The 18,726-nt window shown below is 46.1% G+C and overlaps 1 protein-coding gene across 1 annotated transcript in view; it reads right to left on the bottom strand.

Annotated features, from left to right (window-relative positions):
- The window catches only part of TARS2 (threonyl-tRNA synthetase 2, mitochondrial), a 180,001-nt gene extending 167,351 nt beyond the window's left edge, over positions 1-12,650 (bottom strand). Inside the window, exons 1-2 of the mRNA XM_078671425.1 lie at positions 12,475-12,650; positions 2,776-2,859 (exon numbers count right to left, since the gene is read on the bottom strand). Of these exons, the coding sequence (XP_078527551.1) occupies positions 2,776-2,859; positions 12,475-12,546 (156 nt within the window). The 5' untranslated portion in view covers positions 12,547-12,650. The remainder of the gene's footprint in view (positions 1-2,775; positions 2,860-12,474) is intronic.
- Positions 12,651-18,726: the final 6,076 nt, after the last annotated feature.

Below are 18,726 nucleotides of genomic sequence, written 5' to 3'. Positions count from 1 at the left end.
CGCTCCAAGCATATTCTTGTTGTGGTGTGTTTTGGAATAGAGCATTTTAGTCCATGGTTTAAACACGATGTGTATTATTTTCATGCATGTGTTTTCATTTTATTTCGTTTAAAGCAAAAGAGTGGCATGCCGCGATTGTAACAAAAGTAAATAAATAGATTTTTTTTAAAATATTTACTTCTGCAGCAATCACGCCAAGCCGCACGTTAACTTCAAATGTTTAAAGCTAAAGAGCAGCGTGCCACGATTGCTACAAAAGAAAACAATTGGGGGGAAAAAGGCTGGTGGCCCCCACATAATGCAAGACCTATATTATTGCAAATGCTTGTTTAGGTATGTAATTTGCCCAGATTCACAGGATGTTGAGCTAATGCCGGGTATTGGACCCTGTTCCACAATTCCAATACTGACAGCTCTAAACAAAAAGCTGCACTTACAAGCTGCACACCGTGTGTTTAATAATATAAATAAGTCATATTTTGGTTTATTCACCTTGCTTTTCCAGTAGAGAACTGCTACCAGGGACTTCCAGTGTTGAACACCGCAGCTGCTTGCAAGGATGAAAGAGACCCGCAGACTGCGCTGTGTGGGTGGAGGAAGAGGGAATGGGAGGCCTCTTTGAGGCATGGCTCTCGCTATGAACCAACCCTATAGGATCACTGCGTATATATTTTTTCTATTTATTTACGTTTGTAGCAATGGCGGCACACTGCGCTTTAGCTTGAGATGTTTAAAGCTAAAGCGTGGTGCGACGCAATTGTAACAAAAGTAAATACATAGAAAAAAAAGAAAGCAGTGTCCGCCGCAGTTTTTTCTATTTATTTCCTTTTGTAGCAATCATGGCACGCTGCGCTTTCACTTCAAATGCTTAAAGCAAAAGAGCAGCGTGCCGTGATTGCTACAAAAAAAATTGAAAACAAACATGACGGCCCCATGCCTTTTTTCTATTTATTTACTTTTGAAGCAAACTCTACATGCCACGCTTTAGCTTTAAACGTGTGAAGCTAAAGCTCGGCGTGCCACGAATGCTAGTAAAATAAATCGTAAAAAATTACATAACTTGCAAATTGAACAGTAAAGCATACTTTACACAAATTACCTCCTATGCAGCATCGCCGGTTGTAGAAGGGGATAATATGTCGTGCCTCATTCAGCAACTACAAACCAGGGTGGCTTGCAAAAGCCGGACAGCATGTCGTGCCTGCTTCAGCAAGACATTAATTAACTAAATAGTGCTCACTAACTGTAAATGAAATCTAAAGAGTAAGGACACATTTAAGAGGGGTTGTCGTCATGGGAAGTAAGAACACAAAAAAAGGAGGGACTACTAGGCCTATTCAAAGATCAAAAGCCACCATTTACAAAAGGACAGTATAGGAGCCAATTGAAAAGATGGGCAGAAAATGAGCGGAGCTTAAAGTCCATACCTGAATACAGCATGTCTCGAAGAGACAGCGCAAGCACTGCCTAGGCGAGACGTAATGAGGGGATACGCAAAGCAAAAAGGCATGTTTAGTATTATACGATAAACAAAATTAATTAATTTGCAATAACACAATTTTGTGGCACTCTTGGGTGCCACAAGCAAGATGAAGGCCTAAACATGAAGGACGCTGTTTCAGTATTGCTGACTATATGTGTTTTTTACTGGACTCTATGATGATTTAGAATAAAATATAGTCAACTTCAGAATCAAACATATACTTCTTGCCATCATGAATTGCTGCTTTGTCGGCACTTCTCCTTAACATCTCTTTTTATCAACCTTATTTTTGTTCTGTGAAATAAATGGGATATGCTGTGCTTTTTTCATCGTATACATTTTTTATTGACTGGCCATGCCATAAAAACTTGATTGATAAAGATCAGTCTTACTTTTGAATTTATCTGCATGGATATTATATCATTTTATTTTGAATAGTGATTCAATTATCTTTTGTTACTCTACTCACTTGCATGTAAAATTAAATGAATGGCCTCTTTTTTATCTGACTGATATTATTCACTGCTGAACCCTCCTTTAGCTAGGTTGACTGAATTTTATTTACACCAGAAGTGAGCCTCGTCACTGTCAATTTCCACCATATATACATGAGCCCCCTGGCAAATCTTATAATATAGACAATTACCAAAATTGGGTTTTCATGTGCGCAGATGATAACCTGCTTGTAATGTGAATCTCATGACTCGCCCCTAGATGAAGTTCTTCCCTCAGTTAAATCTCGGAGGCTTAAAAGCCACCTCAAGCTAAACCCCTCAAAGACTGATGTGTTGATTCCCACTTTTTACTCACCTCACTGAGACATGAAACTCCGGCTTTCTGCAGTAGGAACCTGTTTCACTTAGGTCGAGGTATTGAAAAACCTAGGTTCTGTGTTGGACCAAAACCTCACCATGGAAAAACTGAAAATGTTGGGCCAAATTCTGTTTAAGCTTCTCCAAAAGCCTTATGTGTATGTTTCCTATATCTGCCATTTGGCACTCAAAAAATTAGCACCATCTTCCAAACTCCATTAGATTATGGTGATAGCTTTTACCAAGACACCCCCAAAAGCCAGCTAATCTGCTAAAGCAAGTCCATAACGCTTCAGCAAAATGTTCCTTGGCTTACTACGCAAGTCTAAACAAGGTACTTGGCCCCTCGCCACATTTCGTGCTTCCTTATCCAAACTGAATTGGTTTTTACATCACTTTGCATATTGCATAAATTGTCCATCGATGTCAGTAAAGACTACATACAGCAAGAACACAAATGGGAAAATGTTTAGTACTCACATGCAAGTCTGGAAAGGCTCTTTGTTGATGGGTCTTCTGATCCCTTTTCGCATGTTCAGTGTGAAAAAGTATCACTTTAGGACTCTGCAATAATTGGCAGGAAAAATGCTGTTAGTTACAATAAACATATTAATGAGTTTGTGTTAGTTAGTGCAGAACACTCTATCTTGTCTAATACTGCAAAGACTTTGGAACTGGTGAGTGAAATGCTAGAGTAATACCAGGATCCCCGATTCGAGATTACTGTTATCAGGAGTTGGGAGTTGAGTTCTACCTGAAGTGGCTGTAAAGCGACAAGCTTGCACTATATTACAAAACACAATCAATAAATACATAGCAAAATCCCTGGGGACCAAAAAGCATAGCGATATTTACCAGTTCCCGAAAACTGACCGATGTATTTTAAATCTGAGAATGAATACAGTATAAAAGGAAGAAGGTAGGAATACCAGAATACGTACACTAAAGCAACAACAGTCCTTGAGAGGAATATGGGAAGAATGGAAAACATTTTGATCAATTATTGAATTTTGTTAGTCTGGTGGGAGGGAGGGAGCAGTGAAAAGTCCTTGAGACTAAAAGTGCAAAGACAAGATTAAAGTGATTCTCCAGAGCTCCTAGCATGGATGTTGTACACTAAACACAAGCAGAGAACCAACTGGAAACCTCTTCAGACTGCTGAAGCTACATAGACCTTAGAGAGTTGTGTATACAAGTCCCAGACTGATTCTATGGCCGGACGGGAGGCTCAGATTATGCTTATGAACATTTACTACTCAAAACCCAGCAGCCAATGAAAAAACAGTAAAACATACTACATCTAGCACGAGGCTTTGAACCAAGCCTCTTCATCAACCCACCAATAGAGTCTAGGAATAACATACAAAATAGAGAGGCACCATCTTTTCTGTCTCTTTCTTAGTTGCTCCGCAGTTAAGATAAGTGCCTCTCCATTTCGTCATTCACACTGTACTTTTATTATTTTATGTATATTGCCTTTTCTTGGGATGTTACTCTGATCACGCTTTGAGTGCTGTATTTCTGGTTGCTTATTAAGTTTTAATTTCAGGATTTGGTGCTGCGAACCTGTTACGTTGCGCGATCGCTTGTGGTCCGTTTCCCTTTCCCTTTTGGGTGCGTGTTGCACTTTGGTTTTCTTTTGGTTTTCCCCATTTCTTGCCTTTATTTTCCTTTCATTGTCTCGCGCTTTCGCGCAGCCGCAGATCGGGAGTGAGATCGCATATGTAGCCCAATTGGGCTACACATGCGCATTTCCAGGAAAGCTTGCCGGGGCGTCTTTCTCTTGACCTCTACTGCTTTCCAAATTACACGCTGGTGCCACCTCTCCCGGGGATGCTCCAATTGACGTCCTGACCCATTGAGCTGCGCAGGGTTGTAATAATTTAGATTTCACCTTCCTGTGTACCTCTGGAAGACCCTTACTCCCCTCTGGGGATTTTGATTGTGGGGATCTCCCCTCCAGTGACTATGTCTGATTACGAGGCATTTGATCAGGGTCTTGAAACCTATGGCCCAAATAAAGATGAGGATTTTTATTACGAGGACCAAGAAAAGGTTATTGATAAATCAGTCCAGAATTCCCTTGATAAAGCCTTCAGCTCGGCCCTACAGCCTATTTCACAACGTCTTGATGAGCTTGTAGGCCTCCTATTCGCCTCTCTCCCTCGGGTGTTCCTTCTCTCCCTCTTTCTACCCCCCCTCTTTTCGGACCCTTCTAGGCCCCATTATGATACAATTACTAAAATGCGCTAGCAGGTGTGGAAGGATAACGCGTACTTATTGACATGTGCCTAGCCAACACTCAATACTGAAACTCTTGAGGGCAAAGTGTAGGCATTTGGACACCAGCATAGCAATACCGAAATGGATCTATGTGCCATGGGAGTGTTTATGTTTGCTCGCTTAGCAGAGCGTATGCTGATGGTGCACCGCGACATGTCTTCCAAATGCATAATAAAGTTTAATTACAAAAAAAAAAAAGATGGATTGCGCTTCCAGTGCTGGGACTCGACAGACTCCCCAACCCACGTGCACTTCCCCACTGCTGACACGGATACTGACTCCACTTCTTCTCACAAGTCCCACGAACCTAAATGCTCTAAAACACAAACGTTCCCACTCCCCATCCCTTCACTCCACTGCGTTCACGTTTGACTCTTCAGATATTTCCACCCCAGCTCTTCAGATTGGACTCCTGCGGTTGCTGACTATATGGAACAATTCCTCCACAGAAGCTTAGAGAAAGAAGTCTGATCCCGGATCAAGTCCGAATCACCTAGGCCTGATCTCCCTCGCAAAACTACACTCACTCCTGACATAGACTCCACATTGTTGACTGTCCTCAAAATGTCCAACAAAGATCCAAAGAAAGGTATCGACTGAGCCCTTCTGGCTTGTCAGGATAAACTTCTCGATGTCTCCAGCCCTTTGGCGAAGATCCTGGAACTGGCTCTCCATGCGCAGGATTCTGGTGTCCCCATTCACCCCGAAGTTCTGGCTCGGTGGACACAAAGAGCGATCTGCCAACTGCGCTATGAACTCAGAGCACCACAGATCAGTGCTGCTGCGGATTGACCATCAATTGGTCAAGCTTGCATCTGCTGAACCAGGCCCCCTGGCTGGGGGCAGTTGTCTGGGGATCAATTTGTAAAATGCACTGCCAAATTTGTGAACACCTTAACGTCTCTTGATAAATCACAATCCTCCTTGAAAAGAGTGTTCAATTCTCTTTTTTGTCAGGTCGGTTGCGGCAGAGGACGCTCAACTAGTGGCTTCAACCATCAAGGTCCTCCACGAGATTTTAACCCCAGATGCAGAAGCTATGGTCAAGACCCAGCCCAAGCGGGCTTCTATCCCACCAGGTCCTGGGGATACTGAGGTTGTTTTAACAGAGCCGTCAACAGGGGTTATCGTACCTCCAAAAACCAGTCTACAGGTAATGAGTCCTTCTTCTCTTTCAACTCTTCCTCGGGGGGGGGCGCCATTTTCTTCACAACTGGGCCAAGATCTCTTCGGGATTGTTGGGTGCTAGCTACAGTTCAGAGCTATCATATAGAACTGTCTCACAGTCCTGTCCAACCTTCTCTTCCCCCTCCTCTCATTTGTTTCCCAACAAGAAATTTCTTTTATGAACTCCGAATTTCTAGAACTTTTCACAAAACATGCCATGCTTAATGCACATTGCCTGCCACATGATGTTTTCTCGGCGGTCTTGCCAGACGTACATGGGCAATCCGTGGGGGAGAGAGCGGAGGGGGATGGTGTGTGGGGGCCGGCCGGCCAGCCATGATTAATTAGGGGAGGAGAAGCCTTAGGGGAGGAGAAGCCGCAGAGCGCACGCTGGACGAAGCCCTTTGATGTGCTGTGCGGCCGTGAATGCGCGTGCTTGTTTGCTCACGTGATTCACATGAACTTCAAGAAAACCGCAGGAACGAAGCCCGTGGTTTCACGAGGATTTTGAGCACTTGAATTCTCTGTCCCTCAATGCGCTTGCGCGCATTGTAGGTCACGAGACCTAAAAAGGACAAAGACTATGTCTCGGTCCATTGACTATCCAGCTTTTTCCCACAATACAAATTAGTGTATGGTAAAATGTTTTGAGGTTTATGAAGATCGCACTATGTTGTTAGTGCTGACCCTCTAGGTCCTCTGTTGTTGACTATTCAGAAACCTTTCCATCCAGTTTCTGCCGCGACCTTGACCCGTTGGGTCAGCTGGGTCATGTCGGAAGCTAGCATTGATGTCTCCAGGTATGGAGGTCACTCAGGTAGGCGAGCCATGGCATCCAAAGCATTTGCGCTGGGATCTATTTAGAAGATATTCTTTGTGCTGCTGATTGGTCATCTGATTCTATGTTTAATATTTTTTTTAATATAAACCTATTGTGCATGTTTCTTCTGTTGTGGTTGGTCAGCTTTGAACCAGTATAATCAGAGCCTCTGGTCCTGCCGTAGAGTCAAACATTTTCAAGCACTTACGACAAGAATTTTAGATTCTATTAAGGACACAGAGACGAGGATTATCCCACCCATTGCGACTAGTAAGCTGTATGGTTTCATTGCTTTAAAGTGCCAGTTATGTACAGACTGTTAAAATGTTTTCCCGCCCTTATGATTCAGTAAGGGTTGAGATTGGATTAATTTCTTACTTTGGTTTTCATGCTCCGAATCCAGGCAAAACTGAAGCAGCTAAGGGTCGCTGTTCTCTGTGGACTGCGTTCAAGGCTCTGTTTGGAGTACTGGAGAGCTCCTTTTCACATTGGAGGTCAATGTTCTGGACTTTGGTGACTCATGGTTGAATATCAGTTTGAGCTGTTCTTTCGTTCCTTTTATGGGCAAGGTTCTCTTATTTGTTGGACAGCGTTTTTCCGCAAAGACAGAGGCAGAAAATATGATCCCTCTCTATTTTGTATGTTATGCCTAGACACTAGCGGTGGGTTGATGAAGAGGCGTGGTTCAAAGCCTCATGGGATATGTAGTAAGTTTTACTGTTTTTTAATTGGCTGTTGTGTTTTGAGTAGTAAAGATTGAGAAGAATAATCTTGCCTCCGTGTCCTTAATAGAATCTAAAATTCTTGCGGCAAATGCTGGAAAATGTTCCATTCACAGAGGTGTGCAGATGAAGGAGAGGCTCCTCTCCTCTGCCTGCAGTGCGCATTGCAGCCAGCAGCTAACCTAGAAATAGAAAGACAAATGAGATCAAGCAGCTACCATGACGTGTACATTGAACAGACTCCCAGCCCCTCATTCCTTGCTTAAATTAGCTCCTTTCTCATCCCCATGGTGCACTTTCTAGCAGCACCATGTTCAAAGTAAAGATTGTAGTTGTCAGCTCTACCACAGTCCCAAAGAGGAATAAATATGTGTTGCGTGTTTTAATGTAATCCTGTAGCTGGGAGAAAGGGAGAAAAGTGTATGTAGGAAGGTGGCTACCTGACTATGGTTACCCCAGATTTTTTGCCTTGTGTTTAGCTGGTTTTCGACTTAGTTGGCCTGGTTCCCTGCTAATCAGGGCCCCAGACCCTCTGCTCTCTCTGTAAAATGGATTCCATGTACCCTAGGTACATACCACAATTGGAAATGGACTCCTTGTCAGCCCCTGTATAATGCACTATAGGTGCCCAGGGCATAGGGGCCACCAAGGCCTACCAGGGGCTGCAGCATATCTTTTGCCACCCCTGGCTGGTTCTTAAATTGACACAACTGGCTGATCACTCAGCCGGGGTAAGGTGGTGTAATCACCCCTTACTTAGATATAGTATACCTATATCTAAACCTATATCTGGACACATATTAACCTGTGAGCCACTCCTATGGAAGGCCTCATCAATCCTGGAGGCAGAGTGCGTGGTTTAATGTGAGATGGAGCTCTAGCATGAGCTGAGCCTGTCTGCAGCTGTCGGGAACAACTCCCTAAGCTGTTTCAGGATAATGCCATACCATATACTCTTAAGTGCCTTATAATCCTCGCGGTTATATAGCAACTCTGGTTTGGCTTTATCAAAACATGTCGTGTAAGGTGTCATACGATTTGGAATACTATCCCCTCGCCAGTTCTGGCGACGGGGATAGCATTCCACCCCTCTAGAGGGGTAAGACATGTTACTTTACTTAAATGCGGTTAATTTCTAAAAGGACCTTAGATCCACAAAATGGATGCCTCTGCCACAGACAGAAGTCTGACCCCCTGAAGCTGACCGAAACTCAGCCAAATAGGGCCTGGACAAAGGGTTTCCTGTCGCAGGGGGGTGTTACCACCCTCCAGACAGGAGATAGTGGATTGTAGCAGGGAGGTTTGAAAGAAACCAGACACTGCTTGGGGCGCACAAGGCTGCCCCTTGCATAATCCGGTCAAACCGGTTCTGGGGCACTCCAGCCCTCGTGCCAGGGCGGCCTGGATCAAAGGAAGGGGGTGTATCCACCCACTTCCTGGGTCCCACCCATAGGAGGGGACCTAGCAGGTAATCCAGCCCCCAAAATTAGTATAAGACTGGGAGCAGTGCCAATGCACTTCAGATTATCCTGATGAAACATAAGAAACGAAACTCTGGACCCTTCGACATCCTACTCAACGTAGAAGACTGAAGAATCTCCCTTGTGGTCAAGGAGTGACCACCCTGTGCAAACAGGCACCATCCAGCCATCGACGTCTGCTTTGTCGCAGTTCCCGCCGGAACTCGAGCGACAGAGATCGACGAGATCAAGCTTGCCTGCCTTCCAACAGCCCGATCCACAGTCCCTGCAGAGCTGAGACACGTGGAGGCGACCGGAAGCGTGGGGCACGCCATCTTGAATTGACCACGAGACGCTGACCGTGCAGCCCACGAGTGACCCTCGAAGCTGTACACCGGGGTTTGAGAAGCCCCAACCCTGAGCCACACTTGCACCGAAGTTCAGCCCTCCACACTCGACGAGTGCTGCGTGGGGCCCTTCTGCTTCTTTTGGCTCAACGCGTTGGCCCGGTCACTTGCCAGCCGGCTAGTGGCCCCAGTGCCGACGAACTTTGAAATTCGACCTGCAAATCTGGTTGCTCCAGATCTGCACCCGCTCCCCTGAAAAGGAGCCCCCACTCTGACCCTCCTGGTTCGAGTGAGAAGCAATCTCCCGGTTCCGCGTGGATTGCTCTTGCCAAGTGTTGTTTGCTCCAAACTTGAAGCCGACTGCGCCGACGGTGAGAGCCCTCGTGGGACAGATCGTGACCCGCTCCTGGACGTCGCAGATGCCCCATAGCCCACGTGACAGCGGAGAGAAGCTCCTCGACGACCACCTGATTGCGCCCGACATTGCCTGGTTCCGTCCTGGTTCCACCCTGGTCACTGCTGAGTGACCCAGACTCTGTCCCCTCTGCTTTCAGGTACTTTTCGACTCGAGTCCACCCTTGGACTCCACCGGACACTTCTCTTTCACCCCGCCTGCAGCCCTTTCAGCTCCAAGCACCAAGAGCCTGCGTGACGAAACCCGACTCAACTTCGACCCTGTGCACCCGCTTCCTGTGGGTGAGGTAACTTTGCTCCGCCGGTGTTCCCACACTGGTACACATCTCTAGGGTCTGTGTCTTAAGTTTTGTTCCTCTAGGTTCAGCGGAAGTGTCCTTAAACTTTAACTTTACAACTTTTACGCACCATTGGTTAACATTGGTGCATGCGTGTGCTTTCCGCACTGCTCCCGAATCCCGTGGGCCTCTCCCGACTTCAGCATTGCTTGTCCCGACTGCTCCCAGCGATTCCCTAGGCCCTAGGCCTAACCACTGTTCGATTGGTATCTCTTATACCACTTGTTTAGTATATGGTTTGAGTGGCCCCCCGCCCTCATCCATAATTGTGCAACTTTGTATGTTTAAACTGTGCTTTTGATTTAACGCTTGTGCCCCTTTATTCATAAAGAATACTGGGGATTGTTTTTAGTAATAAATACATATATTTTTATAATATATACTTGTGTGGTGTCCTTTCATTTGATATTACAGGATTGCATGTGGTAAAACAGCTCGCTTAACACGACCTCTTAAGTTAAGCCTTTAGGCTGCCTAGTCCATGCTACCCCTAGGATAGCTTGTCTAACAAGGTTGACTTACAACCAGACACCATAAGGGATTGTTTGGTCTGATAACCGGTGGTTCCAGAATTGGAAACATCATATATCAGGCCAACTTCTCACAGTGTACCAGAGCAGTACCATTACCACTGACAACAGCATATTCGGCGTCTGTGAAAAAGTAGATTATGCAAGGTAACTACTAGGGAACAAAAATTATTTTTAGTCCATGGTTCAGTCAGTAAGTGAAAAGAAAACCGTGGATTTAGCAATGCACAAAGGTTGAGATGGGTACACTGATGACTTGGAAGAGGTCCTGTGTGATGAGGGCTTGTTACGTGGACATGCTGCAGCTGTTAATTAAACAGCAAATAGTAGGTTGCTAATTGGAAGATCAGCTGCATCTCTAGTGATTACATTGAGGTTTAGAGATGGTGAGATCTAGGGCTCTAGACTCGAGACCATGGCTAGAGATAGAACTGGAAATGTTTTTGCAGGGAGGAGGTTGGAAAGCTATGAACTCATTTAAAAACAAGGAACTAGCACAGGTTCTTGGTGTATATCCTGCGCCTATCTTCCTGTTGTCTGAAGGGGTGAACTGGTAAGGGCTTACGAGTATGCTGGCGACAATGTTCAAAACTTTAAATAAGAAAACTGATATTGATTAAGTGGTATCCAGCTAAGGATGGCATTGGGATGAAGGAAACCAGAAAGTGCAGAAAGGCCTGAAGCCCTGGTGAAAGAAATGGAAGCACTGATTTTTCTTCATGGAAAATGGAGACAGGAAACAAATGATTTCAATCAGAGTGAATGAACAACCGACTGTGTGGCTAAGAAACAAGTATCTACACCGGAAGGGAAGTTACCAGACATGGTAGGGGAGGGATGTTTGCAGTTGAGGGTGGCGAGTGTTGGTGGGGTGGATTACGCAGCCACGTGCTGGCCCCTAATAAACAATTTGGACCATGCAGGACAATTCATGGGGGTTGGAGTAAGACAGAGGGACAGGTTGCAAAAGGAATGTTCTTTATTGTACCAAATACAAATTTATTTTGTAATGATACTGCAAATGTAAATAAAAGATATATTTAAAAAGAAGAGTGGATGAACAGTTGGTCGAAGGCATGCAGTACAAGAACGCCACCTATAGTCCCTTATTTGGGCTCAGAGCAAGTTTAAGAGTCAGTAAGGAGACACATATTTGGTTTTACTGCCTTGAGAGTGTAAGAAAAGCCAAGATTAGTGGTCCTGGAATAAAAGTAGGAACCAATGAAAAAGCCTCAGAGCGTGACCAATGGCAGTGTGTACGTTGAGTGAGTTAAGTAAGCACCAGGTCATAAAGTAAGATAGTTCTTCAATGTATGAACAGATAAACGAGGGTAGCCCTTGTGATAATCAAGTCAGTCATACTTTTCTGGAGCGGTCATGTGAATTGCTCTTCTATATAAGTAGTATAAGACAGCCAAATTCTACAGTTGATCAGCGTGATCTACAAACTCAGTATGCAAGGGAAGAAAATGGAGGCATCGGGCATAGAAACGCAGTCTGCTGTAAAGGTCACGGTTCACACATTGTCCCATGCATAGATTTAATTTATTAACTAAATACAGTGACAAGTATCCCATTAGTGGATTTCTTTAATACACACAACCTTACCCACTAGCAACATTAGCTCAGACAGTCTCCTACGTAGCACCCCATGTGACACCTGCCTAAGCGTTTTCACACATTGAACGACCTGACATCATACACTGCTTAACCTACCAGGAAGTTAATACCTACAGTGCAGGCATGTCATTCACAGGGCAATCAGGCACTATAGAGCCTCCACAGAAAATCAGTAAATGGGTAAACTTCACCGCTGCCTAGCCTCGACCTAAGAATGTAGTTGAGGTTTCCTTATACAAAACATCAATCTCGTTGGGTAACTCATTGCGTGGTTACCGCTGTTGAATTTCTAGAACACATAATTACACAAAAACATTAATTTCTGTAATTAATTTGTTCATGCACCATAACTCACCTAGTGTCACCTCTAAAGTACTTAAATGTTAGACACTGAAAAATTGCAAAGGTGGAAATGTCATACAGTGTATGCAATTTCAAATCAGACAGCCAGAAGCATAGAAAAATTAAGCACACGCACCCTGCTGGTGATGCACCTACAAATCGGCTCCTGCACCCAGAGAGCTCTCCGGACCAGGGCTGAGAAGTGCATTCTCCCCTCTCCTCGGCTCACTACATGCCGGGACTCAAACTAGAGCCATCGAGGAAGGACTACTAAATTAAGAACGACATAGACAAGAGACTGTGGGTAGCAGTGGGAAGAGAAGAAGGACCACTCAATTTGTACTTAAAACAAAAATCGGACTACATAATTCGATTATAAGCATTTTGTGAAACAACGTTTGAAGGACAGTATCTGCCAATGGTGGGACCGCGAACAAAACAACCGTAAGATTATATTTCGTCGAGTCTCTGGCTGCCTTGCTATAATGAAGGATGCCAAGAAACACGGTAGTCTTATCTGTAAAAACATTTCAACAAAGTGTGTGATACAGATAACAGTCCAATCACGCTCTATAGGGGGTTAAACGCAGCATTAGTAAGGCATGTACACTACTTTGGGTGATTCCTTGCATCTCCCACAAAAACAGTAACCCGCTTCCAAGATGGCGGCACGGATGGCTGGCACGCCGCAGCTGTGGGAACGGACAACCCGCATTCGACCCAATTATCTTATTAGTACCCGTCAATTAATCACCCCGAGACTGACGTTTGACGCGCGAAGGAGGATAACAAGCATTGGAAATGCAATAGGTCTCGCATTAGGAAAGTTTGAGCTATTGGTATTGTAAATGACACTTTTTTTATTTATGTGTTGGTTTTGAAAGTAGCAAAATTAATAGCTTTGTCAGTTACAATGTCAATAGTTTTAACTTTTGCAAATGTGACACCTATAGCATTTGTAATGCAATGTGTGTTGTATGTACGTGACTTATATGTCTTGATATTACAAATAACAATGGCTTTTAATTTTGTAAATAATTAATACTTAAATAAAAGTTATTGTAATTTATAATGGCAATAGCTTAAATGTTTGTAAATAACTTTTGTGAAGATTATGTTCAGTGTATTTTATTGTGACGAAAATCCAAGAACATTGCATTTGCACCTAAACACACACAGAGCCACACACATATAGATGAGGTGGTGGTGGATATGGGGGATATGGTGGTGGTGGATGTGGTGGTGGTGGTGATGTGGGGGTGGATGTGGTGGTGGATGTGGTGGATGTGGTGGTGGTGTATGTGGTGATGTGGTGGTGGTGTATGTGGTGATGTGGTGGTGGTTGTGGATGTGGTGAAAGTGGTGGTGGATGTGGTGGTGGTGGTTGTGGATGTGGTGAAAGTGGTGGTGGATGTGGTGGTGGAAGTGATGGTGGTGGGTATGGTGGATGTGGTGGTGGTGGATGCGGTGGTGGATGAGGTGGTGGATGAGGTGGTGGATGAGGTGGTGGATGTGGATGTGGTGGTGGTGGATGCGGTGGAAGTGGTGGATGCGGTGGAAGTGGTGTATGTGGATGCGGTGGTGGATGTGGTGGTGGATGTGGTGGTGGTGGATGCGGTGGTGGTGGAAGTGGTGGTGGATGTGGTGGTGGATGTGGTGGTGGTGGATGCCGTGGTGGTGGATGTGGTGGTGGTGGTGGTGGTTGTGGATGTGATGGTGGATGTGGTGGTGGATGTGATGGTGATGGTGGATGTGGTGGTGGATGCGGTGGTGGTGGATGCGCTGGATGTGGTGGTGGATGCGGTGGTGGATGCGGTGGTGGTTGTGATGGATGTGGTGGTGGATGTAGTGGTGGATGGGTTGGTGGTTGTGGTGGATGTGGTGGTGGATGTAGTGGTGGGGGGGTGGTGGTGGTGGATGCGGTGGTGGTGGATGCGGTGGTGGTGGTGGATGCGGTGGTGGTGGAAGTGGTGGTGGATGTGGTGGTGGTGGTGGATGTGGTGGTGGATGTGATGGTGGTGGATGTGGCGGTGGATGTCATGGTGGATGTGGAGGTGATGGTGGATGTGGTGCTGGATGTGGTGGTGGTGGTGGATGTGGTGGTGGTGGTGGATGGGGTGGTGGTTGTGGTGGATGTGGTGGTGGATGTAGTGGTGGTGGGTGTGGTTGTGGCATCCTGAAGTGTATTGTGTGTTGGAATTCCTCTTCCTTGTCAGAAGTATCAACATAAGCCTGTATGAGAAGGCTCCTTCTGGTTGCAATATTACAAGCTGCCACAGTTTTATTAGCCACGTATGGGGAATATTGGAGAGTGCCACTAATATTATGTAGGTAGCGAAATGTGACCTTTAGAAGTCCAAATGTATTTTCATTTATTACCCGGGTCATCTGTGAGTAACATTGTATCTTCGTGGTCTGTGAGTTACATCATTTAGGTATGGTGTCATGATCTACGTACTGAGAGCCTATGCACTGTAACACAAATGTAATGTTACAAGGTAAATCAGTACAAATATATATATTTAAAATAAAATCTACATTAATATAAATACGTTTTAGGAGGTACTCACCAACGTCTCATCTTGATAAGTCGGTTGTACAAGTGTAGGAATAATGTGCAGACCCAGGAAATTTAGCTGCAAAGTATGTTATTAAACAGACTACATTGAATACTATTTATATGTTTAAAAGTGCTGGCCTTGATGAGGGGGATCATACAACTTCTAAAAACTGCTAATTAGATATTCATTTAAGTGCAGTAAATCATTAACATGAAATATTACGCCAGGTCTACTTTGATCGCCGAGCCCCCAGAGTACTGGACATTCCAGCGGAATGGGGGGGGGGGGGCACGGCCCAAGAAAGGATACAAATAAAGCGTTCCGTAAATGTATAGTTTACTAAAACATAGCCATCATATTTGATTGCAAGTTCAGATACCATAGGGGGCCAGTTGAAAAATCCCACTACCAGGATTACCTATCCAGTCATGTGCAAACAGGAAGTAAGGTAACCAATCACCAGGTAAGCCGTTTTATTTTTAGACGCACATGCTTTCAACCGCCATCTGAGCGTAATTATACGGTTTGTGCAAAGTGCTCCCGCGGCTACGAATACGAACTAAAATAAAGGAACTCCGAAGTACATTTTCATTGTTTCAACAAAGTTAAAAAGCTGCTTTTTTTCTGCCTCCCATCTCCTGCTGGAGTCACAATCGCGAGGCACAGGAGTGTAGGCTGATGGAAAAAAAAATCATCTCTGGAAGGAAGTGAAATGCTGAAGTCGTGCTCCGGTTTCAGAAATTCCAATCTAAGCATGAGTAAAAGTAATAAAAAAAAAAAAGAAAGAAACACGGAATGGTGCAATGGTAACAGCTCAGCGACATTAGCCAGTTTAATTTTTATTCGCCGTTTAGAGGCATTTATCTGTATAGTATTCCTACTGGTGGAGTGTAATTTTCCTCAAAGTTTACTCTGACAATGAAAGGCTGTTTGCGCAGCAATTCTGGCCAGCTGAGTGCGTGAAAGGCACATTACAAATAGAGATCCCAGCTCGAAAGTGTGTTGTTTATCTAGAAGGATGGGTCTGCACATGCAACGGGCCTGTGATTCAGTACAAAGCTATGCAGCACGGCATTGCAAGCTGTAACTGGAGATCGTAAAGCCTTTTGTATGGATTATTTAAGCAACTGCCTTCTTTACTCTTAAAATCTCTGTGTAGCTTGTCCTAAAATATTAATATAGGACGAATCACGTTTACCACCGAAAACTTTGGCATACTGGGTGTACAATGTTCTGTATACCAGTCCCTCAAAGCTGGTAGCCTAAAGCAGCAAATGTTTCTCTCCCTCCTCCAGGAAGTCCGTAAAACGCAGGCAGGGGAGGGGGCCGAGTGACGGAGGGAAGGCAGAGAAGGGGGGGAGGAGAAATGCGACACGGCGGGCAGGGGAGGGGGCGGATCGGGGAGAGGGTGTGAAAGCAGCAGGGGCCTTTGAAGTGAAGCTAAGCTTCACTTCAAAGGTGTGGGAGGAGTGCGGCTGAGGGAACAGACGGCGATTTGGTGATGTGCACGCGCATTTTAGGTCAATGCGCTTGCGCATTGATCTAAAAGCCACGGGCACATCACCAAATCGTCACAGTTAGTTAAACTTTGTTTAAAGCCCTGTAGTCTCGCTTCTCTCAATGCGCATGCGCATTGATAGGTCACGAGACCTAAAAACCGACACCATTTAGTTGCTTACTTCCCCTCAGAGTTCTGCCAGTGACTCTTTAGCTTACCCTCGAGCACCAGTTGCAGAAAAAAAACCAAGCATTGACAAAGCCAATAGGTCTCTCTTCTGCGAGAGTTTAGCACTATTGGCGTTTTAAATGACACTGTCTTTTACCCATGTGTTTTTGGGGTAGATGTGTGTGGAGTGGAACTACGTGGGTGGGATTGGAGGTGTTGTGGCATTGTGTGGAGTGAATTTGTGTAGTGAAATGTAGATTCTCCTAGTAATTTATGACGGAAAGTATTATTATTTTATTAAAGACACGGAGGCGAGTATTATGCTTTCTAATCTTGCGTTTAATTAAATAGCAGCCAAGATAAGCACTAATACTACAGTTCCCAGAGGGCCAAGCAAGCAGCTGGCCAATGAGAACGCAATAAAACAAAACCAGATAACTAATCAATCAATCAGGAGTTTGTTAAAGCGCAACTACTCACCCGTAAGGGTCTCAAGGCGCTAGGGGTGGGGGGGGGTGCAGGTTCCATTCCATCAAGGAGGGGGTCTGTCGAAGAGCCAGGTTTTGAGGTTTCTTGCGAAGATGGGGAGCGATGTTGTCTGTCTGAGGTGGAGCGGAAGGGCGTTCCATGCTTTGGCCGCGAGGAAGGAGAAGGAGCGGCCTCCCGATCTGGTCTTTCTGGTGCGGGGGACCACGGTGTAGGAGAGCTGGGCTGATCGTAGGGTCCTTTGGGGTGCATGGAATTTGAGCCGCTGTTCAGGTATGCTGGTCCGGTGCCGTGGAGGGCCTTGTGTGCGTGGGTGAGCATCTTAAAGGTGATTCTCGCCTCGACGGGGAGCCAGTGGAGTTTGCGCAGGTGCTGGGAGATGTGGCAGTGTTTTGGCAGGTGGAGGACCAGTCTTGCGGCGGCGTTCTGGATGTTCTGTAGCTTGCGGATGAGGTTTTTGTTTATTCCGGCGTAGAGTGCGTTGCCGTAGTCGAGTCTGCTGGTGACCAGGGCGTGAGTGACTGTCTTTCGGTGTTCGAGGGGGATCCATTTGAAGGTCTTACGAAGGAGGTGGAGGGTGTGGAAGCAGGAAGATGAGACAGAGTTGATCTGGCGGTCCATTTTGAGCTCGGAGTCCAGGATGATTCCCAGGTTGCGTGCGTGGTCAGGGGGGGTTGGCGGGTTTCCGAGGGCGGTGGGCCACCAGGTGTCGCTCCAGGCGTCGGGGTTTGGGCCCATGATGAGCACTTCTGTTTTGTTGGTGTTTAGTTGTAGGCAGCTGTTTTTCATCCATTTGGCGACGGCTTCCATGCCTTCTCGAAAGTTGCGTCTGGCGGTGTTGGGCTCGTTGGATAGGGAGAGGATGAGCTGGGTGTCGTCTGCGTATGACACGATGTGGAGTCCGTAGGTTCTGACGATGGGGGCAAGTGGAGCCATGTAGACGTTGAAGAGCGTTGGGCTGAGGGAGGAGCCCTGGGGGACTCCGCAGGTGGTAGGTGTGGGGTCTGAGAGGAAAGGGGGGAGTCTGACCCATTGCGTCCTGCCGGAGAGGAAGGAGCAGATCCAGTCGAGGGCCTTGTCCTGGATTCCTGCGTCGTAGAGTCTGCGTATTAGGGTACGGTGGGAGACTGTGTCGAACGCCGCTGATAGGTCTAGGAGGATGAGGGCTACTGTTTCTCCTTTGTCCAGTAGGGTGCGGATGTCGTCTGTTGCGGCGAGGAGGGCGGTTTCCGTACTGTGGTTTTTTCTGAAGCCAGATTGGGAGGAGTCGAGGATGTTGTGTTCTTCAATGAATGTGGCGAGTTGGCTGTTGATGGCTTTCTCGATGACTTTCGCTGGGAAAGGGAGCAGGGAGATGGGTCTGTAGTTTTTGAGATCGGTGGGGTCCGCTGAGGGTTTCTTTAGGAGGGGGTTGACCTCGGCGTGTTTCCAGTCGTCGGGGAACGAGGCGGTCGCCAGGGAGCGGTTGATGGTGTGGCGGAGCATGGGTGCGATGGTGTCGGCGGCTCTGTTGAAGATGTGGTGGGGGCAGGGGTCCGTGGGGGCCCCTGAGTGGATTGACTTCATTGTCCTCAGTGTGTCTTCGGTGGTGAGGGCTGTCCAGTCATTAATCGCTGGTTTCCGGGTGTCGGGGGTGGTTGGTGAGGGTTCAGTGTGTTGGTTGTCTTCGTCGAAG

The sequence above is a fragment of the Lissotriton helveticus genome, chromosome 12, assembly GCF_964261635.1.
Source record: "Lissotriton helveticus chromosome 12, aLisHel1.1, whole genome shotgun sequence".
Lineage (NCBI taxonomy): Eukaryota > Metazoa > Chordata > Amphibia > Caudata > Salamandridae > Lissotriton > Lissotriton helveticus.
Note: the sequence above shows the minus strand (reverse complement) of the source record. Positions and strands in the feature narration are given on the sequence as shown.